Source organism: Canis lupus, chromosome 10 (assembly GCF_048164855.1).
Source record: "Canis lupus baileyi chromosome 10, mCanLup2.hap1, whole genome shotgun sequence".
NCBI lineage: Eukaryota > Metazoa > Chordata > Mammalia > Carnivora > Canidae > Canis > Canis lupus.
The window spans coordinates 59,003,371-59,025,635 of record NC_132847.1 but is presented as its reverse complement, the minus strand read 5'-3'; the positions used below and the strand labels follow the sequence as shown (position 1 = coordinate 59,025,635).

Here is a 22,265-nt window from a genome sequence, read left to right as displayed (position 1 = left end):
TTGGTTGACAGTTCCCTTAAATTTAGTTTCACTGTCATCTTGCTAGAGTGATATTCTTGTTTCCACCAATCTTGTCTTTCCATGTGATTCCTTCACATATTTCACTTTTGGCATCACACTCCATCAGTTTCTGGAATTGTGTAATAATGTCTCTGAAGGACTTGATGTTGTCCTTCTCTCCTCTTGTTTCCTTGAGAACTTAGAAAATTAAAAATACTAAGGATTTGACTCTCACCTTCCTTATATTTTTCTTTTCCTGTGGATTGTTCTCTTCTTTTTACCTTTGGGGAATAGGAAGCATTATAATTAATTCAAAGAGGATATTAGTATTTTCTGGATCATAATTGTTTTTCTATGGTACATTTTCCTACCAAGTGGATAAAAGGCTGTTAGCCCTCCATTCACATCACTCAGATCTTTGTTTTATTTGTTTTATTAAAGATTTTATTTATTTATGAGAGACACAGAGAGAGAGGCAGAGACACAGGCAGAGGAAGAAGCAGGCTCTCCACAAGGAGCCCCATGTAGGGACCAGATTCCTGGTCTCCAGGGTCACGCCCTGGGCTGAAGGTGGCGCTAAACCGCTGAGCCACCCGGGCTGCCCAGATCTTTCTGTTTTAGCACTTACTAATAGAAAGATAGTTTCTACATTGGTAGCTTGAAGCTACTTTTTTTAGAGCTGTGAGAGAGGAGTTTCTCAGTCTTTTCATTCCTGTGCCTGGCACCTGGTAGGACTACCTCAGTGTCTGGTAAATATTTAATTAATAAATTGTTTGGAAAATTAGCTCATATATGAAACTTAATTGTTTTACCTTTGACATTTGCATCTTCAAAGTAATTTTTTGTTAAATCTTCTGTTATTTGTAGGGTAAGTAGGTTAAAAAAAATTCTGTAGAACTTGTTTCTGACCTAAAATGTCCTGATTTGGTTCCTGGTTTTCTCCTTTTCTGACAGACAGTTTGTCACAGTTTATTGGTTATCCCTGCTCGAAGCCAGAGCTTTGACATCCTGCAGAGTGCCATCAGTAAGCATTTGGTAAATATACTTTTTTTTTTTTTTTGCTTTCCTACTCAAAAAAGCAGACAATTCTTGGTTTAATAGTGGGTTTGCCATAGGCAAGGAGAAAGTGAGTGTGCAGAATTTTAAGCTTAATAGTTCCATGGCCTCATAGCATGATGTTGTGATAAGAACTGGGAAATCTCAATGTTTTTCCTGGCTGTTACTAATTAATTCTGTTAACTTGGGAAATTCCCCTTTTCTAGGACCTTACTTTCTACATCTGCAATGAAGGGCTTTAAAATTTTACATTAGGTTCTTGATTTAATTAACATGTACTTGGTATTGGTGTATTGGGAATCCAGCATCCAGACTGGGGTCTAATTTCCACCGTGAAGATTTGGGTTCTGCAGTAGGGATGTAACCTAACAGGCTCAAGGCCTGGTCACTAGCAGCGGCAAGCTCAGCCTTGAGACTGTCTTGTCTTCTGGCCAGTTGGTGTTCCTTTTTCTCATTGGCTATGCCTGGGTTTTTGGTTTTTAGCTTCCTCCAACATTTATACTTGGATCTTTGGCTTATTATAGTTATGTATAGTGCAAAGGGAGGGCTCCCACAGTTTATCTTCTAGGCACTCTCACTTGTTTGGGTAATTTTATGGGTACATTCCAACCCCCTTTTCTCCTTTAAAATGTTATTTCCCTTAAGTTGGAAGAATATTGTTTTAAATTCCCAGTACTTTTCTCTCTGCTGTTGAACTTCCAGTCCTTATGCACTGTGTCTCTAAAGATCCTTACCTTTTTTACTTTTCATCTCTTCTTTAGGTATTAGTGCCCTCCTTTGATTACACTCCTTATTCTAGTTAAAAGATCACCATGTTAGTCAGTCTTGGCCACTATATTTAGACAGCCTGATCAGAACCTGCAGACTTTCATAATAATTAAACAGTAGTGTCCAGGAGATTTAAACCATGCATACATAACAGTTATAAGTTAGAGTCCACCTTAATGATAGTTTATAGGAGAGTCCAGATGAATACATATACCATGATGTCCCTTATTGGGGTTTTGGGGCAGTGAAGCAATCAAGTGTTAAATATAGTAATGTCTTACTTCAGGGTGTTTTACTTCGTCATGTCTGAATGACTAGCTAAATTAAAGGGCAGGGGAAGGCTAATTGTAAAATGAACTCTGGTTTGTACATTTAATTACCTGGGGTGGGGGTGGTGGCAGGTATTAGACTTTTCTAGTCTGAAGAATCTAATACGGATCATGTGAGTGCTGTTGTTGGTATCAAGATTTTTTGGGGGGGGGTGCCTGAAATAATCTTTTTAGATGATAGTATTTCTGACCATCAGAAATTGTAATGTCTTGAAAATTTTAGTAGATTTTTTGTTATAGAGGGGAGGTGTGGATTAGGTAAATAGTATTTCTTGAGTTGTCATGCTTTCAAAGAAGTTATTTAATATAATAGTTAAATTCCTAAGAGAAAACAGGACCTTAAGGTATGGCAGGTGGCAAGTTTATTATGTATATACTGTTTTTCATTAGAAGTGATGTTACATGTTAACTCTCTATTTAATGGGGTTTGGTTTTATCCTGGAGAGAAGGACTGTTGTGAAGAGGTCATTAATCTCATTTTTTTCTGCCTAGGTTGGGTTGACTGTAATTCCTGACAGTACAGCTGGCTGTGTTTTGGGTGTTATCTGTAAGCTCCTGGATCATACGTGTGTACTTAGTGAGACTCTCCTGCCATTTTTGGCTTCTTGTTGCTACAGTCTTCTTTATTTTCTGCTCACTTTAGAGAAAGGAGAAGCAGAACATCTAAGAAAGAGGTAATAGTTTTTGTATTCTTCAACTTTAATTTTTTCCCTAACTGCCGCAACTGAATAAATAAATTTTAAGAAGAGTGAAAGAAAATTAGATTTTGGAAAGATCTTAAATTCTCTTTCTGAGTTTGTGTAAACCGAATGTCATTTTCTTTGTTCTTTCATAAATTCTCATTGGGTTGATAAGAATTTTTAGTTTTTGTTTTTTCCTTTAGGCTACAAATTTGAAAAATCAGATGGCATAAAGTTTCTTAGGAGCTTTCCTTATTAATGTTGCTGTAGGTCTAGCAAGAAAAATTTTATCTACCTTTGAAAGAATGTGCTTATTAATAAGTACAAAGCCTTTGTATTTTGTTTTGGGCTCATTAGAGCTAACTAGAATTTTTAAATTCTTGGATTTAAGGATATTTTTCTAAGATGCTGGTGTTTGTATTAGTACTTTAGCTCTTATATAATATTTAGGCTGAAGTTTCTAGCATAGTTTAGAATATTTCACTTTAATTTTAAAAAGTATTCTCGTACTATGTTCTTATTGGTATGCCTGTTAACATTTTTTATAGAAATCTAGATTTTTCTTTTTAAGACTTTATGAGAGAGAGAGAGAGAGAGAGAGAGGCAGAGACACAGGCAGAGGGAGAAGCAGGCTCCATGCAGGGAGCCTGATGACAGGACTTGATGCCAGGACTCGATCCTGGGACTTCCAGGATCACACGCTGGGCTGAAGGCAGGCACTAAACTGCTGAGCCACCAGGGATCCTCCAGAAATCTAGATTTCTATAGAAATCTATAATTTTTTAAAAAAAAATCTAATAGTATAAGAAAATAAAAATTAGTCTATTGCCTGTTAACATTTTGATATTTGTCTTTCTAGTTTTTTAACTTTTACATATCATAAAAATAAACATATGTATGAAATATTTATATAGTTTAAGGAGTAAGTATAAACTGAACATCCATTTAACCAGTCTTCAGGTTCAGAAATAGAATTTTATCAACACACTCTGTGTACCCTCTACAATTACCTTTCTCTTTTAAACCCTTTAGAGATTGCTTTTATATGTTAAATAACAAAAGTTCAACCTAGTAAACTTTAAAGATCTAATTGGCTGTATTAATTGATTCATTAATTGGGCAGCATCCCATCTAGCAAGTAGAGGGGAGCTCTCAAAGGCTATAGAAAGGGAAAGGTTTTTAAAGGTAGACAAGGAGTGGAAAAAAGGAAAGAATCTATCCTTTAGGCAGGTTGCCCTTCCAAGGGGAATTGAAGAGGAAGGAAGGAAGTTTTTCCTAGTGCTGACCAGAAAGTTCCCATGTTGACTGGTGGTTAAAGGTCACGTTTTTGGGGGGTTGAAACTGTAGTTATTTTAGGTATTAAGTCTTAGTTTGCTGACTTGGGGCCTTCACCTAAGTGACACCGTTTTGAACCTGTGGTTTTCTTAACGTGTTAATCACTTCCTTACCTTTTATTAAAGATTTTATGTGGATTTGTAAACAATACAATTTTTGTTTTGCATATTTTAAGAATTTTATATAAAATTCCATATGTATTTTTGTGATATGATTGTCATTTATGAGTCATTCATGTTGATTCAGAAATTTATTTCACTTTTGTTTCTCTGTACTAGGGCTTAAGCAAATTTCTTTCTCTAAAGAGTCAGATATTAAATATTTTAGGTTTTTAATATATAGAGTCTCTTGTCAGAACTATTCAGCACTGCCCTGGCAGTAGGAAAGCAGCAACAAAGAACATGTAAATGAATGAGTGTGGCTGTGTTTTAGTAAAACTGTTTATAAATATGGGCTGTGAGTATGATAGGCTGTAATCTAGCCAGTACACTTACTCTACAGTGTTTTGTTATATGAATGCACAGTAACTTACCATTTTACTGTCAACAGAGATTTAGATTTTTTTTTTTTGCCAAGTACATATGTATGTTTAAAATGGATTTTATTTAAAATAGACTGTAAAATTTACACATAAACACAGATGTGAGTTTTCCTTACGTATCATCAAACTTTAGGTCTGATAGGTCAAGACAAGGCTTTATAAATCCCAAGGAACGTCTCAGGGTTCAAAAAGTTTTATAAGTGTCCCCATTTATGAAATGTGTATGTTGCTATTTGTTATTTCCTGTCACTTGAAATACAGTCCCTTTACTGAATACTTTGAGACGTTTCAAAGATCATTTATAATTTCTTATAGAGAAACCTCCCACTTTTGACTCTGTGGCTGGACAGAACAAAGTTTATTATATGAAATATTTTTTGCTTGTTTAAAATGCCTAGTTTTAAATGTTTTATGCTAGATATTGAAACAGTTGGTATTTCCAGATCCTTGATATCTCTTGGGGTAACATAATTTAGTCTCTGCCAGCCAGTCTTAAGTACTTAAATTTCCCTTTGGGTGACCCCTACTCCCTGAGGAGGTTTTTGTAAGGTTATAAATAATGAGAATGCCAGTCAGATTACTAAGGAGGCTTTAATTTCACAAAAGCTGGCCAAAACATCGGGTTTGACCAGTCAGTTTGAGTTGTTAAAAACTCTGGCCACTGGACTTTGAAGAAACTATTCTATCGTCTTCTGGACTCATTGTTAGTAACAAAAAAATCTCTTGTCACTAAGCCCTCTTGGTTGTAGGTAGTAATCTGTTCTTCTCTATGGTTTTATTGTTTTCTTCTTACCTTTGTGGTGTTGCCAATCAAGGTGTGTCCTAATGTAGGTTTATTTATCCTGCTTCTTGAGACAGTGTACTTTTTGATCTGAAGACTGGGTGTTTCTCCCTCAGGTCTGGGAAGTGCTGTTACTATTTCTGTTACCTCTCTGGTTGTTTCTGTTCTCTCCTACAACCTCCTTTAAATGAAGGGATCTTCTCAAACTGTCCTGTACCTCTGAACATCTTCTGCTTTGCTATATGTTTTATTTAACTCTGTTAAGTTTTAATTTCATCAGCTCTATTCTTTGCTCTGTTGTTGGTTTTTAACTTAGCTTTTTGTCATCCTTGGTTTTTTTCATGATTTATTGGTCTTACTTTAAAGTCCCTATCAGTTTGTTCTATTTGCTCTTTTATCCTCTGGTGTGGGAATTCTCCCTTCAGTAGGGGAGCAGGTAAGGCTCTGGAGATTGTTTTTCATGGGCTTGAACAGACTTATGGTTTGGATTGTATACCCTCTCTTTGAGTGCATCTTTTGTGAGAATTCTGTGCAGATTATGGGTCACTTTTACATATACATTTTCCTGCCTTCCAGCTACACATAGGAAACCCCGCCTCCCACACCTGGGGCCTGAAGTCTCAGCTTCCAACATTTAGCTGTTGAAAACTCAGACCTAAAAGCCCACATCCAACTCTTTATACCCCTGTTGGGGTATATGTTTATATGATTTCTGTGATGGTTTCTGGCACCTAGAAATTTTACCCATTCTGGCTTTTGGGGCTTGGCTGTGTACTTTTTTTTTTTTTTCCTTAAAGTATTTTATCTCTATTTCTCTGTGTTTGGAGTGGAAGGGGAGGTTGCTGTTATCTGATTGGAATTTATCAGAAATTTGTGGAGTTAGCTGAACTCCTGAAAATTGTATGCAAAATACTGAACTTTCATCACTTTATTTATTTTTTAATTTTACTTTATAATTTTAAAGATTTTATTTATTTATTCATGAAAGACACACAAGAGGCAGAAACATAGGCAGAGGGACTGTGGGGAACCTGATGTTGGGACTCAGTCCCAGGACTCTGCAATCACCACCTGAGCCAAAGGAGATGCTCAACCACTGAGCCACCCAGGTGCCCCTCATCAGTTTCTTTAGAGTGGTTTTTAGAACTACTGCTTTGAGTTCTGAAACCTCAATTTCATTGGTCCCAGTTCTGTCCTTTTTTTCTTTTTTTTAAAGTATTTATTTGAGAGAGAGTGCATGTATGCAAGAGAGAGCAGGAGTGTGGGGGAAACGGGGAGTGGCAGAAAGAGGGAAAAGCAGACTCTTCGCAGAGCAGGAAGCTCATGGGGCTCCATCCTGGGACCCTCAGATCATGACCTGAGCCCAAGGCAGAAGCCTAACTGACTGAGCCACCCAAGCGAACCCCCCAGTTCTGTCCTTTAAACACTTGTAGAATAAGTAGACTTATTCATGTACATGACAACTCTTAGAAAACCCTAGGAATGGCTCTTGTTCATATGGTATTTCTTCTATTGCCTATGTACCCAGGTCTCTCGTATTTTTTCGACTTGACAGTTTAAATGTGTGTTTTAAGGTGGAGTTCTAAACTTTATTGATCTATTCACTGTATTTAATATTGTGTAGAATCCATGAGCCCTTTTAGCACAGTTTTGATCAGCAATTATTTGAAATCCACTCAAGTTAAAATAGAAAATGAATATTGGATCATTACGGGGGTAACTTATAAAACCCAAGGGCAAGGAATTGAAACTCATTAGGGACCAAAGTGTAGTTATCTCACATTTTCTTCTAAATTGTGTAATCTTTGTCTCTGTGCCTTATTAGCTGTGTCTGCAGTCTGGCTTTTTTCTCCTTGCACATGGCTCTCCTAACCTGGCTATGCATGAGTCAACAGGCTGGATAAAGTCTCTTATAATCTTATAAGTAAGAGAATCTGGTTGGCTTAGAGTGGATTCAGTATTCACCTTTGATGCTGTGTATGAAGTTGGGGAGGTTGATGAGAGTGTGAAAGGAGTACTGCTTCTACATCTGGAGGTAGTCAGGTTCTCTCTGAAGGATTTGGGAACTAGAAGGATTATGTACTTCTGGTAATAGAATCTGACAGACTAAGGTCAGAGCTTTTAGCAGCCAGTGGGACTCTATTTCTGCATTTAATTGACACTTCTAGCATGTGGTGAGGGTAGCTACAAATCCCCTTACTTTTTCATAAAACGTTTTTGTTCCTGCTCTATAATGATACCAAGATAATGATGCTTACTAATATTTGGATTATTTCTGGCCTTTCATGACCTAGTAGTACAGTAATAGTTTCCTTACTGGCTACTTTCTGAAATCCATTTTGGTTCCTCGTGAGCACATCTTTCTCCACAAATTTGCCCTCCTTAAAACATTGAAGAGGCTCATAATTCAGGTCACAGGCTTAAAGTTCCATGAAGTTTTGTTGTTTTGTGTGTGTGGTTATTTTTAAGATTTTATTTATTTGAGTAAGAGCACATGCACCAGAGCAGAGCTAGGATAGAAGGCAGGGTGAGGGGGAAGAATCTCAAGCTGATTGTGGAGCCCAATGTGGAGCTCCATTCTACAACCCTGAGATCATGTCCTGAGCTAAAACCAAGAGTTGGATGCTTAACCAACTGAGCCACCTAGGCACCCGTTTTTTTTTGTTTGTTTGTTTTAAAGTAAATTCTACCCTCAACATGGGGCTCAAACTCCAAGACCCCAAGATCAAGAGTTCACGTTCTCTACTGACTGAGCCAGGCATCCCATGTTCTTTTCCTTTTTATCAGTGGGATATTTTTTTTTCAGTGGGATATTCTTACTCTTGATTTTTGATATTGTATAATGGTTGAATAATGTTCAGTGGTAGAGAGCAGTATGTGTGTGTAGATTGTCTAATTCTGTGTTATATATGATCAGGTTTAAGAATGTCCTGTTAAGCCCAGGAAAGTGCTGATTGCTAGGCTTCCTAGAACTCATTAAATAGGGGAGAGCACCTCCTTCTTCATTGGATTTGCTTAAAATTAGCTCTGATGAAACCCAGTTACTAGTTTTGATTTGTGGAGTTTTATTAGAAAACACTGTGTTTCTTAAAATGACCTTTTTCAGTTTTAGGAAATAGGGAAAGGGTACCTTTTCTGTGTTTTGGCTTTCTGACTCATTTTTGTCTGTTGTAGGGACAAGCTGTGGGGGGTCTGTGTCTCCATCTTGGCTCTCCTGCCTCGAGTCCTCAGGTTGATGCTGCAGAGCCTGCGGGTGAACAGAGCTGGGCCTGAGGAGCTGCCTGTTGTGGGCCAGCTGCTTCGCCTGCTGCTTCAGCATGCACCCCTCAGAACTCATATGTTAACCAATGCCATCTTGGTGCAGCAGATCATCAAGAATATCACGGTAAGAAGTGTGAAACGGGGACTTGTACCATTAGTACTAGAAAAAAGATTCATGGGCAGGGCATGGGGGTGGGTGTTGCTCTGAGGAGGTGAGGCCTCCTGTGCATTGAGTGGCTCCTAGAATTAAGCCCACTGTGGTGATTTCCTAGGGCTGCCCCTGCTGATTAGCACCTGTTACTTAACCAGGGGGAGGTCTTTGGTCCAGTCAGTAATAAAAACCATAAAATACTCAAATTGAATTAAGGTGGCAGGCAGCTTAGAAAAGGTACAGGCATCATAGTACATACTAGCAGGATTCTTCAACTCTGTTGATTAACTGTGGTAGTTTGGCATGTTTTTAAACCTGTCAGTTATTTTACTTAGCTGTAAGAATAGCAACTTCTTTGGGTGTTGATAACCATAAAATGAGATCATTCAAGTAAAGTTTTTAGTATAACTGACATAAGTTTTCAACAAATGTTAGCTGTCATTAAAAAAATTATTTAGCAGGAATAAATTACAATCTCTAGTCACTTAGTTCACTAGAGAATAAGAGGGAAGTTAAATTGTTACAGACTTCAGCTTTGTCTAAGGGTTGGTGTTTACAAGGGCATCTCTGTCTAGCATTCTTTCACTGTTCATGGTTTGGAAGAGTTAGAGGTTTTTTATGTAGGCATTGAGGACTTTATTGATATGTAGTAATACTTCAGAGTAATAGAACTTATCCAGATGTATGTAACAGATTCTTATTCTGGATTTTCTCAGTAGCCTTCTAGACGTAATGGAAGAAGCAATAGAATAATTCAGAAATAGGAAAAAAGTCAGTAATTTGGATTATTCCAAGGTTGGAGATTCAGGCCACCTCTATAAATAAGAGAATGACAGAAATGGTCAGTTGGCCTTGTAGAATTTTCCTGTTCATGCAAAGATTGTGAAATTGTACCATGCCAAGGGGGGAGGAGGTTCCTTATCAGTATTTGAGAGGGAACAGATGAAACCAGAAACTGGTGTATGGCTTGTATTTGAGGCTATTGTAACTAGGAATTTTCTTAATTGGGCATTACCACAGGCAGTGAACTCTTCATTTCCAGTAAGATTTTCTATGGTGATTGATAGATGGAAGATGGGGTTGCAGTGGTTCTGAGATCTTGTTTGGGTGTGAAAAATACTGTCATTAACAATTTTGATACAATTCTCAAAGTACTCTTGTTTTTCTCTGCAGACATTGAAGAGTGGAGGTATTCAGGAACAGTGGCTCACAGATTTACATTATTGCTTCAATGTGTATATCACTGGGCATCCCCAGGGCCCCAGTGCACTGAGTACAGTGTATTGAGTACAGTAAGAGGCATTGTGGTATCTCCTGTTTGAAATTGTTTATTCACATCTAATTTTGAAGAGAGATTGATGTAATGTTTGTCATTAAAGCTGAACTTTTAAAGAAGTTGTTTATGAACCTTCCTTTGCACTAAAGTAGGAAAATAACATAGCTTGGCTTCTTGGACTAGTATATGATACTTGGTTACAAGGTGGTTAGTGTATTTTGCATTTCATAGGAACTAAATATTTATAAAATATGGAATGGTAATATAGTACCTTCTATTATTTACCAAGAAAGTAGCAGAATCTTTGCGGTCTCAGCTCCAGTTCATTCAGATAGCAACAGAAACCAGTTGTTTATTTGGGAACAGCTGCCATGACATTCAGCTTCTCACTATGGAGTTCTGTTATTTACAGCAGTTTTCTGTCCCTCTATGCAGGAACAAGATCATGCTAAATGGTACTTGTTTTGATCTAGTTAATTCTTTCAAAAGTACTTTTTACTAATGACCATTATAGTTCTTTTAAAATTACAAGCTCTATATAGCAGTTCATACTAACCCCTGTACAATGTTGGGGGAGGATTTGGGGGTGCTGACACCCCCCCATCAAAAAATGTATGACATTTGATTCCCCAAAACCTTTTATAATTAATAGCATACTGTTGACCAGAAGCCTTACTGATAATTAGTTTACACGTGTTTTGTTATACGAATTAGATACCTTATTTTTTTAAATAAAGCAAGCTAGAGAAAACACATCTGCAGTACTATGGCTGTATTTATCGATACCATATGTATTTATTGAAAAAAAAAACACATGTTCAATGGATCCACACAAACTTGGTTGTTCAAGGGTCAAGTGTAATCACTATTTGCATAATTAAGAAATTACCTTCATTTTTTTGTTTTTTTTTGTTTTTTTTTAATTACCTTCATTTTTAAACAGTTTGCTAATTGTTAACATTTTATTGCTTCTTAGGACAGGGGTGGCAGTAGTTTTAAGAAAATGGAAGTGTTCCTAGAAATGTTTGAGTTTAATATGCCACTGTGCCTTCTGTCTACATTCCTGTAGTTACTTTGCTCTTAAATATGTGAAAAAGCCTGTGATCGCTGGATTGTATTTATGCCAGGTGTTCTTAGAGTTAGAATGTATGTAGTTTTAGCGCAGTTTCCCTTGCCCAGTAGGAATGGCATTTTGACAAGAGTGCTTACCTGTACAGATCAGGCAGAAAATACTTGACAAGTGAAATGGTAAGGCCTGAATTGGTACCTTATACATGAATGGTCTGGTCTGTAGACCTCCCCAGTTGATTCCTTGGCACTGAGATACTGCTGCTGGCGCTCAGCAAGTGAGACTGCTGTTCACAGGACAATGGTAGCAACCTGTGGCCTCAGAAGCTAACATGAGAACTGTAAAATGTAAGGAATCAACAGAATTCCTATTATTGTCTTTTTTTTTTTTTTTTTTTTTTTTAAGATTTTGTTTGAGAGCACAAGCCAGGGGGCAGAGGGAGAGGGAGAAGCAGACTTTCTGCTGGGCAGGGAGCCATTCCAGAGCTTGATCCCAGGACCCTGGGATCATGACCTGCGCTGAAGGCAGATACTTAACTGAGCCATCCAGGCGCCCCATATTGTCTTAACAATTGTTAAAAGCAAATGCTAGGTCATGATTCTGGCCCAAAATTTGGAGAAAAGTAGTGAAATGAAGAAGATGGCTGCTATACAACCAGCTCCTCCCATCTCATCTAGGTTTTTCATCAGAGCAAAAAAACCCAAAAACAACAAAAAACCCCACCAGGCCTGCATCAGCTGGCTGGCAGAAATGTCATGTTTGTGTTCATGTTTTTAGTTTTACTTATAATTAACAGTAAAGTCTGAGTTGTACTTTACAGCCATACTGACTGAAGTGAAGGCAGACGTCCCGGAAGCTTTGCGCAGGCACCGTGTACTGTGGTCCTTGTAGCACAGGCTAAGATAGTTTACAAAACAGTGCTGTGGAAGAGCAGAAAGACACCCTGACATGGTTATTCACTTAACACTTTTTCAGGCCATTAAGGCGTTAGGCATGAGTACTGAGGTTTTTTTTCAACAGGTGAAAGATCATCAGCAGAGAATAAGAATTCTGCACTAGCTGTTCCAGCTACCCCGGACACACTCTTCCTCCAGAGATGGTCGAAGCTTTGTTTTGGTTTTTGGTGGAGTAGCCGATTGCAGATTATAAGAAAAATTCTTTGATCTTCCACTGTTCTCAAGGAGGTGTATACACTGCAAGTTGCTCACTGTTAAAATACCAGAGAGAGATTGAGGTTATTGATTTTAATACTGAAGAGTTCATTGCTGGTGAGGAGACAGTTTAGTCATGGACTGTCCATGGGGCTGGTAAGGTGATGGCCAGTTTGCTGTGGAAACAGGATGACTTATCAGCCTTGCATTTCCCATTATCCTCTAAATACATGATATCTCTTAAAGGAAGAACCTTGACTGAGAGGGGCCGGCCAGGTGCCTGAGCTGTGACTGGGACCTGGGTCTTCAGTCTGGAGTAATTGGTACCGCTTTCTCTGTGTTTTTAACCTAAACTACCACAAACATGTACACATACATACCTTTCTATGGGCCACGTTGTTTAGGCTATATAGTCCATTCTAGAAAATAGGTTTGGTTTGAAAACTTATCTTTAAGGATGATAGACTGATAGGCCTTTTTAAGATGCCATAGTTGGAAATCAACCCTCTCATTTGACAAATGAGGATGCTGAGGCCCTAAAAGGTTAAGAGAACTTGCTGAGGCCATGTTGCTATCTGTTGCTCCTAACTCTGGAGAATAAAGGGGAAAGGTAAGTAGGTTCTAAAAGTTACAAATGTGTCTTAATATTTCTCTCCTGGTTTTATTACTGTTAAAGTTCTACAGTGAACTACTGATCTGGAACCCAGTTTTTGGCTGCCTTTATCAAATCTTGAGTTACTTGCATACCCTTCTTTGGGTGAGCAGGAATTCTGCATTCACACAAGGGGGTTGTCATTACTAGTAATCACCTGAGCCATGGTTATTTCATTCACTGGAGTGGATTTTTAAAAGGTACTTCTCTCTCTCTCTCTCTCTCTCTCTCTCTCTCACACACACACACACACACACACACACACCCACAACACACACTGCTATATCCACCTGACCTGCTTCCTCTTTAAAAGAGGTTAAATCACTACTAAAGTCTTTCCCACACTGGAGGTTGGGAGCAACAATCTTCACTCACATTTGAGCACTCTTATGTACTAAGTAATTTTCTAAAACTGAACAGGACAGTGAGCACATGAGAGGATCTTTAACCCCATGGAATTCTCAAAGCAAAAAAAAAAAATTTTATTCATGGAGAAGACCAAAATTAATGTTCTCTTTTTGGTTCACTTTGGCTGTGATTATAAGCTGCAGAAGTCTATGTGCAAGTCGTGCCCATTTCTGTGGAAATTATTCATAGACATGTTTTCTGTATAAAACCTACTGGGTCCAGCTAAACTAGTTAGTAGCCCTGACAGCCTGATTCACTGGTTAATGCTTAATGTGGATGGGTGGACCTAAAAAAACCTGGTGTTCCCCCATGTTTAGGGTTAGGAAAAGATTCTCTTCTTTTTTCCCTGTTTTCAAGCCGGTCAGGATTATATGTGTAGGACAAAAAAGCTATTTGTTCATATGAAATCCCAAGAAACCTCTACGTATTTGAATTTGTTTATTCTGTCCTAATTAGAAACGTCTGTGCTTTTAAAGCCCTTCATTTTTAAGATTTCTGGTAGTCCTGGATTTTTCACTTGAGACAAAATATAAACTGCTCTGATTATCTAAATGCTACTTCTCTGGTAGTTCTGACCATTGTTTTTGAAACTAACTTTTCATTCAAGTACAACAAAAGTTTTCTTTTTTACATGGAAACTCTCAAAGGAATCAAGGTCTACAGTCTCAACTCCCCTGCCCACTACTCCCTGATCAGCCTGCCTATATTACATGAGTTGCCCGACTCTGATTAAAGATTGGGCAGTAATTACTCTGTCCCCCGCCTGTCAAAAACTAAATGAATGTTAAAGTTCAGGCTGACCGTCATTGTTCACTTTCCCAGCTGCACGGTGTTCCTGCAGGATGACTGGATTGGCAAGGGTGGGGGGACTGTGTTGCCATAGCCACCCATGAGCAGCACTGAATCTGACATTAACAGCTGACAGCACTGAACTTATCACCCAAATTTAATGCTGGTGTGAATGAAGGGGGCCTGAGTAAAATACTCTTGTTTTATGGCTGAAAAGTAAGTTCCTTGGGCTTCTGTAGGAGTGAAATTGTGCACAGTGAAGCATGAGCAGGACGTGTTATTAAATACTAAATGTGTTCCTCATGGGGCCAGAATTTGTAGTTAAGGAACTTCTCAACTTTGAGAAGGAGACGAAGAATCTTAATGTGAAACCAATATGGAACAAGAATTCCCCAAGGTATTACTTTGAAGAATGACTTTTCATTTCCCTCTTCCTTTATGTGAATACGTAAAAGTGATCAATACTAGGTACCATTTATTGTCTCTACTGGAGGTAATGTTAACAAAAACTTGTGGTTGTGAAAATAACTTCCCTTCTATGGAGACATGTTGACTGCAGTAATACTATGGGAGGGGAATGAAAAATATGCACACCTTAAATGACCACTGGAAACGCCTGGCAATTTCTGTTCTGATGTCTCCCACCTTTAGGGATGAAACAAGGCAAATGCTTCCCCACATCATATCCCCAATCTGCTGTACCAGTGCACTGGCTACCTTACCTGAATTGAGATGCAGCACAGAATGGGTTCTGGAAGATCTTGTGGAATGAGGTACTTTCCCTTCTTGGGAACAACCTGAAATCAACAATGATCATTTCTCTCTGACCATGACCAAGTTCTAAATTCTTTAATGAGGTAAAGGCTTGAGATTGTTGGTATCTGCCAAGATAAATTAGGTATGTTGTGGAAATACCATGTAGGCCCAGGGTGAAGTCCTGACATTTTGCTGCAGATCTATTTCTAAAGGTACTTTGGCTCACTGCTTTTCTGTTGAGGAGCTAGCCAGGCTTGTTCTCGGCTGAGTTTATTTGATGGGCTTTTTCCAAGCTGAAAATGTTTCAATTTAAAGCAGTTCATTTGCTGAGTGAGTTATTTACTATAGTGTATGGGTCTGGGGCATTCCCACGGAAGGGCAACCCTGTACTCTCTCAGCATAAGAAAGGTCAAAATGAGGCAGGCAGGGTCTTCCTCCTGGAGCCCTCTTACATTAACCATTTGGAAGAAGACCCAAGCAGTGGTCTGGAGAGGCTTAAAGGGTGAGGCTTTCAGTAATGAAAGCCAGCAGAAGACCTCTTGACTGGAAGGCTCTCTTGAGATGCTAGAATACAACATGAAACCAATTCTGACCCAGAATTGCTGGAGGGGAGGCATTAAATGTGGGTGCTGAGAATTCTCTTGGTGCCTGGAAGTAGAATAGGAAAGTTCCTACCTGAATGGAGGTTTGCCCATTGTAATTAAATCCCATTTCAGATACTGATGCAACATCCTGGGGATGCTTACAACTACAGAGTGCTCAGAAGGACAATTACCATAGATTTGCTTGAGTACCGAGTGCCTGGTAGACTTTGCCCCTGAGCTGCCCTTGGATAGACTCTTGGTGGTCCTGGTTACTGCAGTGGTCTTTGGAGGGGTTAGTTCCAGATCCTTCCTCCAAACTTGGAGCAGCAATGCCAGGCACTCTCGGTTCCATCTGTCCACATCCCTGGCTCCAAGCTCCTTCATATGCAGAAGGTGAGACAGGTGCTTCCTCAGCTGGTAGCTGGTGGAGTCAGAAGACGGGAGAAGCTTTAAGATCACAGTACTGAGAAAACCCAAGCTTCCTTAAGGTTCCTAGAATCTAATAGGAATAGCATTTGCTGAACTGGGAGATTCATTGAAGTTCCCATTCCTAACTTTATAGTGGCCTTATGTTTAATGTTGAATTCTCTTTTTAAAGTCACCAAACATTTCCTCAACTAGGAATTAGTTGAGTCTGTCTTTAGGGTGGGTTGGGCCAACGTGTAAACAAGTAAGTGGAGTATGAGAAATTCTATGCAAGAATGAAGAGCTAGATGGCATGGGACAATGTGGGTCTGATAATTGGTGATTGGTAAGGCTTTACAAGGCTGGTATTTGTATGTTTTAAAGGAATTAGGGTAGTTGAGGCAGCAGAAGCAGCATAAGCAGAGGTGTGGGCATATGTGCCAGGAAAATTAGTAATGAGATGTGTATAAAGCATTGTGTATTGGTGAAGGAAGAATGGAAGGCTATGCTACACTGGAAGGAGCCAACTACATCTGTTCAGAGCCTGCTACATATCAGGCATTTTCCTTATGATTAAGCCAAAAATAAATCCATGAGGCATGAGGCAGACATAAGTCTGATAGATGCTCAGTAGGTGGGATGTTACTAAGATGGCAACATAGTTACTTTCTTGTAAGGGGAAACAAAGGAACAACCTAACAACTATTTACAGATAATACGCTAAGAAAGTCCTAGAACATGAGAGTGAGGCTGCAGCCTCTTGCATCACAGAAACTGCATTCCAAGAATATGAGGGATGGCTATATGCTGACTGCACTACCCCCTCCACCAAGCTGGTGTTGCACCCCACCAAAATGTCTGCCCTGAGCCTATGCATGGTTCCTCAATGGAAAATGAGAACCCTGAGTGGAATCCTGCTCCCCCAGCATTGTGGGTCACATCTTGGGAGTCCCCATCCTGGTCTCACCCCATGGGGATTGTCAGCTAATCTGTAGGGCTTGACCACTGAGAATCCAACTGCTGGAGAAGGGAAGAGCTTAAAATAGCCAGCACATGGATCTTGGCAGACCAAGTTCCTACCTGTGGTACCCAAATGGTAATCCCAATGTTTAATTTTGCTTATCTGCAGAGCCAAAACAAGTGCAGTCTGACCAGGGAACTCAGGAGGGTGCCTGATTGGAGTCCTCAAAGAGCCTTGTCAGCCTTGCAGTCTGGTTTGCTTCAGCTCAGGTGGGGGAGCATAGCCTGGCCCACACATGTAAGTGTAGCTCCTGGCTTGCTCAAAGCCTGGCCAGAACACCTAGAAAGCTTCATAGCCCTGCAACACTCAAGTAGGGAGGTGCAGCAGGCAGAACTGATTATCTACAGAGCAAAGATAGTGGCCCGGCTGTATAGCCAGGGAACTTGGAATACAGGTCAGCTTGAGTCAACCACAGAGAACTTTTTAGGCCTTTGAACCAGTTCTCCAGCTCTGCATGGGCAAGGAATGTAATTCTTAGCCCTAGCCATTGCTGAATACAACCTTCAGTCCATCTGACCAGGAAACCTAGCCAGAGCACATAGAAACCCATGGACTCTAAATTACACCTGAACAGTATTATACTGAGACACAGTATCTTGTCAAAAGTCAAGTTTTGAAATAAGAGAAAAGAAAGAAGTTAAATATATAAGAACCCCCATAAAACTATAAATGCATTTCTCAACAAAACTTTGTAGACCAGGAGAGAATATGATGACAAATTCAAAGTATCAAAGGAAAAAACTCAAGAATTCTATAGCTGGCAAAGTCCTTCAGAAATGAAGGAGAGATAAAGAACAAACTAAAACTGAAGGAATCCATAATCACTAGACCTTCCTAATAAATGCTAGATGGAATTCTTTGAGTAGCAGTAAAAGGATGCTAGTTAGCATCAAAAATACCTAAGTAGCATAAAACTCACTGGTCATGGTAAACATATACTCAAAATTAGAATCTGTATTATAATGGTTGTGCATCCTGTACTTCAACTTTAGCTTAAAAACAGGGGTGGGCAGCCCCGGTGGCTCGGCAGTTTGGCACTGTCTTCAGCCCAGGGCGTGATCCTGGAGACCCGGGATCGAGTCCCGCATCGGGCTTCCTGCATGGAGCCTGCTTCTCCCTCTGCCTGTCTCTCTGCCTCTCTCTCTGTGTGTCTCTCATGAATAAATAAATAAAATCTTTAAATAAAAACAGGGGTACCTGGGTGGTGTCCAACTCTTGTTTTTGACTCAGGTCATAATCTCAGGGTCATGAGATCAAGTCCTGCATTGGGTTACTTGCTCAGTGTGGAGTCTGCTTAAGACTCTTCCTCCCTCTCCCTCTGCTGCCCATCTCCCCACCCTCCTGCCACCACATCTCTGAAAAGTAAACTCTAAAAAAAGTTTAAGAACTTAACCATAACTATAGTAGTCTGTTATTGGATACTGGGTACAATATGAAAAATATGTAAACTTCAAAATCAGTAAGCAAATATGTATGAGTGGAAAAGTAAAGTTTAAGAGTGCTATTGAAGTTATCAGTTTAGAGTGTTATAACTAGAAGGTATTTTGTAATCACAAGCTGAAAACCTGTACTAATTACACAAAAGACATGATAAGTCAAATATAGGTACCAAAAGACATCAGAACACACAAAAAGACAGTAGGATAAGAAACAAGGAAAAACAGTTCTACAAAATAGCCAGAAAATAATTAACAAAATTGCAATATTAAGTCCTTACTTATCAATAATTACTTTAAATGTAAAGGAATTAGGGCAGCCCGGGTGGCTCAGCAGTTTACCGCCACCTTCAGACCAGGGCCTGATCCTGGAGACCAGGGATCGAGTCTCTGCACGGAGCCTGCTTCTCCCTCTCCCTGTGTCTCTGCCTCTCTGTGTGTGTGTCTCTCATGAATAAATAAAATCTTTAAAGAAAATGTAAAGGAATTAAATTCTCCAAAAGACAGAATGGCTGAATAGAGTGGAGAAAAAAAAAAATCCAATGATATGCTGCCTACAGGATACCCAGTTTAGTCCTAAAGGCATGCACAGAGCAAAGGGATGAAAAGAGATATTTCAGGCAAATGGTAACAAAAAAGCAAGGGTAGCTATATCACAACAGCCTTTAAAATAGTAAAGCTTTTTAATAGTAAAAGTAAAGCTTTAAAATAGTAAAATAAACAGCCTTTAAAAATAGTAAAAAGTCAAAGAAGGCCAATATAATAAGGTCAATCCATCAATAAGATATGTTTGTAAATATTTATGTGTCCAACATCAAGGCACCTAAATATATAAGAGCAAAAATTGACAGAGCTAACAGAAGTAAACAGCAATACAGTAAGAGCTGAGAACTTTAATGCCCCACACTCAACAATGGACAGATTATCCAGATAGAGCATCAATAAAGAAAAAGGATTTGAATAACACTATAGATCAATTGGACCTGACAGACACATATACAGAACATACATCCAACAACAGCAGAATACATTCTTAAGCACACATTGGGGCATTTCCTAGGAGAGACCATATGTTAGGTCTCAAAAGTCTTGGCAAATTCAAGACTTGGAACCAAACCAAGTAACTTCTTTGACTATAGTGGTATGAAACTAGAACTCAATAATTGGAGGAAAACTGGAAAACTCACAAGTACACGGAAATTAACATTTTCCCGAGCAACCAATGGACTAAAGGAGAAATCAAAGGGAAAAAAGTATCTTGAGGCAAACAAAAAATGGAAATACACACCAAAACTTACAGAATGCAGCAACAACAGTTTTAAGAGAGGAGTTCATAGCAATAAATGCCTACATTAAGAAGAAAGATCTCAATAGGTAACCTACTCCTACACTTTAAGTAGGAAAAGCAAAACTAAAGCCTAAAGTTCTGAAGATTAGAGAAGAAATAAATGAAACAGCAGAAAAACAGAATATCGAGTTCTTTGAAAAATGACATTTAGCTAGACTAAGCAAGGAAAATGATGTAAATCAACAAAATTATGATGAAAAAGACATTACAACAGATATAGAAAGGCAATGGACCATAAGACTACTATGAACAACTGGACAACAAACTGGACAACCTAGAAGAAATGGAAGTTACTAGAAACATACTTATCAACACTGGATCAAGAAAAAATAGAAAATGTAAATATTAAATGTAAATATGTAAATGTAAATAGATGAATTACTAGTAAGGAGATTGAATCAATAATCAAAAAGCTCCTAATTGGGCAGCCCGGGTGGCTCAGCAGTTTAGCACAGCCTTTGGCCCAAGATGTGATCCTGGAGACCCAGGATCGAGTCCCACATCAGGCTCCCTGCATGGAGCCTGCTTCTCCCTCTGCCTCTCTCTCTCTCTCATGAATAAATAAAATCTTAAAAATTTTTTTAAAAAAGCTCCTAATGAAGAAAAGCTCAGGACCAGATGGCTGATAAATCTCATCAAACATTTAAAGAAGGATTAATGCCAGAGCACCTGTTGGCCTAGTCAGTAGATTATGTGGCTCTTGATCTATGGGTTGTAGGCTCAAACCCTATGTTGGGTGTTGAAATTGCTTAAAAATAAAATCTTAAAAATAAAAATTAATGCCAATCCTCCTAAAACCCTTCCCAAAGAAATCAGAATAAAGAACACTCCCAAACTCATTTTATGAGGCCAGCATTACCCTGATACCGAAGACAGAAAAGGATACTACAAGGATACTCTTGATGAATATAGATGCAAGAATTCTCAATAAAATAGTAGGAACTGGATTCACCAGCGCATTAAAAGGATTATTAATGGTGATCAAGTGGGATTTACTCCTGAAATGATAGTTCAACATACATAAAAATCAAAGTGCTACTTCACATTAATAGAATGAAAGAAAAACATGATTATTTCAATAGAAGCAGAAAGAGAATTTTAAAAATTCAACATTTCTTCATGATAAAACTTAAGAGATTAGGTATGGAAGGAATGTAGCTCAACATAATAAAGGTCACATATGACAAGTCCACAGTTAATATCAAACTCAATGGTGAAAAGCTGGAAACTTTTCCTGAGATTAGGAACAAGACAGGGGTGCCCACTCAACTCCTATTTAGCATAGTACTGAAAGTCCTATCTAGAGCAATCAGGGAAGAAAAAGAAATAAAAGAGATCATATAAGGAAAGGAAGTTTGTATTTACAGATAATTTTATTTATAGAAATACTTAAGGACTCTACCAGAAACTGTTATATCAACAAATTCAATGAAGTAGGATAAAAATTAACATACAAAAATAAATCACATTTCTATACACTAATAACAGATTATCTGAAAAAGTAATAAAATGATCCCATTTATATAGCAAAAACAAATAGGAATAAATTCAACTAAAGAAAAATCTCTACACTGAAAACTGCAAAACACTGACAAAATGAATTGAAGACACAAATAAATGGAAAGGTACTTTTTGTTCTTGGATTGGAAGAATATTATTAAAGCATCCATAGCACCCAAAGCCATCTATAGGTTCAGTGCAATCCCTATCAAGATTCCAATGGCATTTTTTTACAGAAGTAGAAAAAAAATTCTAAAATTTATGCGGAACTATAAAAGACTCCAAGTAGCCAAAGCAATACTGAGAACAAACAAAGGAAGAAGCATTATACTTCCTGATTTCAAACTATATTGTAAAGTTACAGTAATCAAAACACTATGGTATCCACATAAAAACAGATGCCTGGACCAGTGGAAGAGAATTAAGAGCCCAGATATAAACCCATGCTTATCCAGTCAACTATGCTTGACAAGGGAGCCAAGCATTCTCAATGAAGAAAAGATAATGTTTAATAGATGGTTCTGGAAAAACTGGATATTCACATGTAAAAGAATGAAACTAGTCTCTTATCTTACACCACTAACTAGAAATGCATTAAAAAGACTTAAATGTAAGACCAGAAATTCCTAAAAGAAAACCCAGGAAAAAAGCTCCCTGACAGAGGTCTTGCTAATGATTTTTTGGATAGGACGTTAAAAGCAAAAACAACAAAATAAGCAAGCAGAACTATGAAGTAAAGATTTTAAACATAGTGAAATTAATGATCAACAAAATGAAAATACAACCGGTGGAATGGAAAAAATACTTACAAATCATATCTGATAAGAGATTATTACCTAAAAAATATAAAGAACTCCTACAACTGGGACGCCTGGGTGGCTCAGCGGTTGAGTGCCTGCCTTCAGCCCAGGGTGTGATCCTGGAGTTCTGGGATCGAGTCCCACATCAGGCTACCTGCATGCCTGTGT

The 22,265-nt window shown here is 38.5% G+C and overlaps 2 protein-coding genes across 15 annotated transcripts in view; one reads left to right on the top strand and one right to left on the bottom strand.

The window, feature by feature from the left end:
- TEX10 (testis expressed 10) overlaps positions 1-10,297 on the top strand; it is a 64,059-nt gene extending 53,762 nt beyond the window's left edge. For all 3 annotated transcript variants that reach the window (XM_072842104.1, XM_072842107.1, XM_072842105.1), the window contains exons 12-15: positions 955-1,035; positions 2,646-2,827; positions 8,665-8,875; positions 10,076-10,297. In XM_072842104.1, the coding sequence (XP_072698205.1) occupies positions 955-1,035; positions 2,646-2,827; positions 8,665-8,875; positions 10,076-10,189 (588 nt within the window). In that variant the 3' untranslated portion in view covers positions 10,190-10,297. The remainder of the gene's footprint in view (positions 1-954; positions 1,036-2,645; positions 2,828-8,664; positions 8,876-10,075) is intronic.
- Positions 10,298-10,949: 652 nt separating this feature from the next.
- INVS (inversin) overlaps positions 10,950-22,265 on the bottom strand; it is a 156,281-nt gene continuing 144,965 nt past the window's right edge. For 9 of the 12 annotated variants that reach the window (XM_072842092.1, XM_072842093.1, XM_072842091.1 and 6 more), the window contains 4 exons: positions 15,779-16,008; positions 14,970-15,044; positions 11,106-12,454; positions 10,950-11,067 (listed from right to left, as the gene is read on the bottom strand). In XM_072842092.1, the coding sequence (XP_072698193.1) occupies positions 12,303-12,454; positions 14,970-15,044; positions 15,779-16,008 (457 nt within the window). In that variant the 3' untranslated portion in view covers positions 10,950-11,067; positions 11,106-12,302. Of the gene's footprint in view, positions 11,068-11,105; positions 12,455-14,969; positions 15,045-15,778; positions 16,009-22,265 lie in introns of those variants that run through there. The other 3 variants (XM_072842097.1, XM_072842100.1, XM_072842101.1) reach the window with 3 other exon arrangements.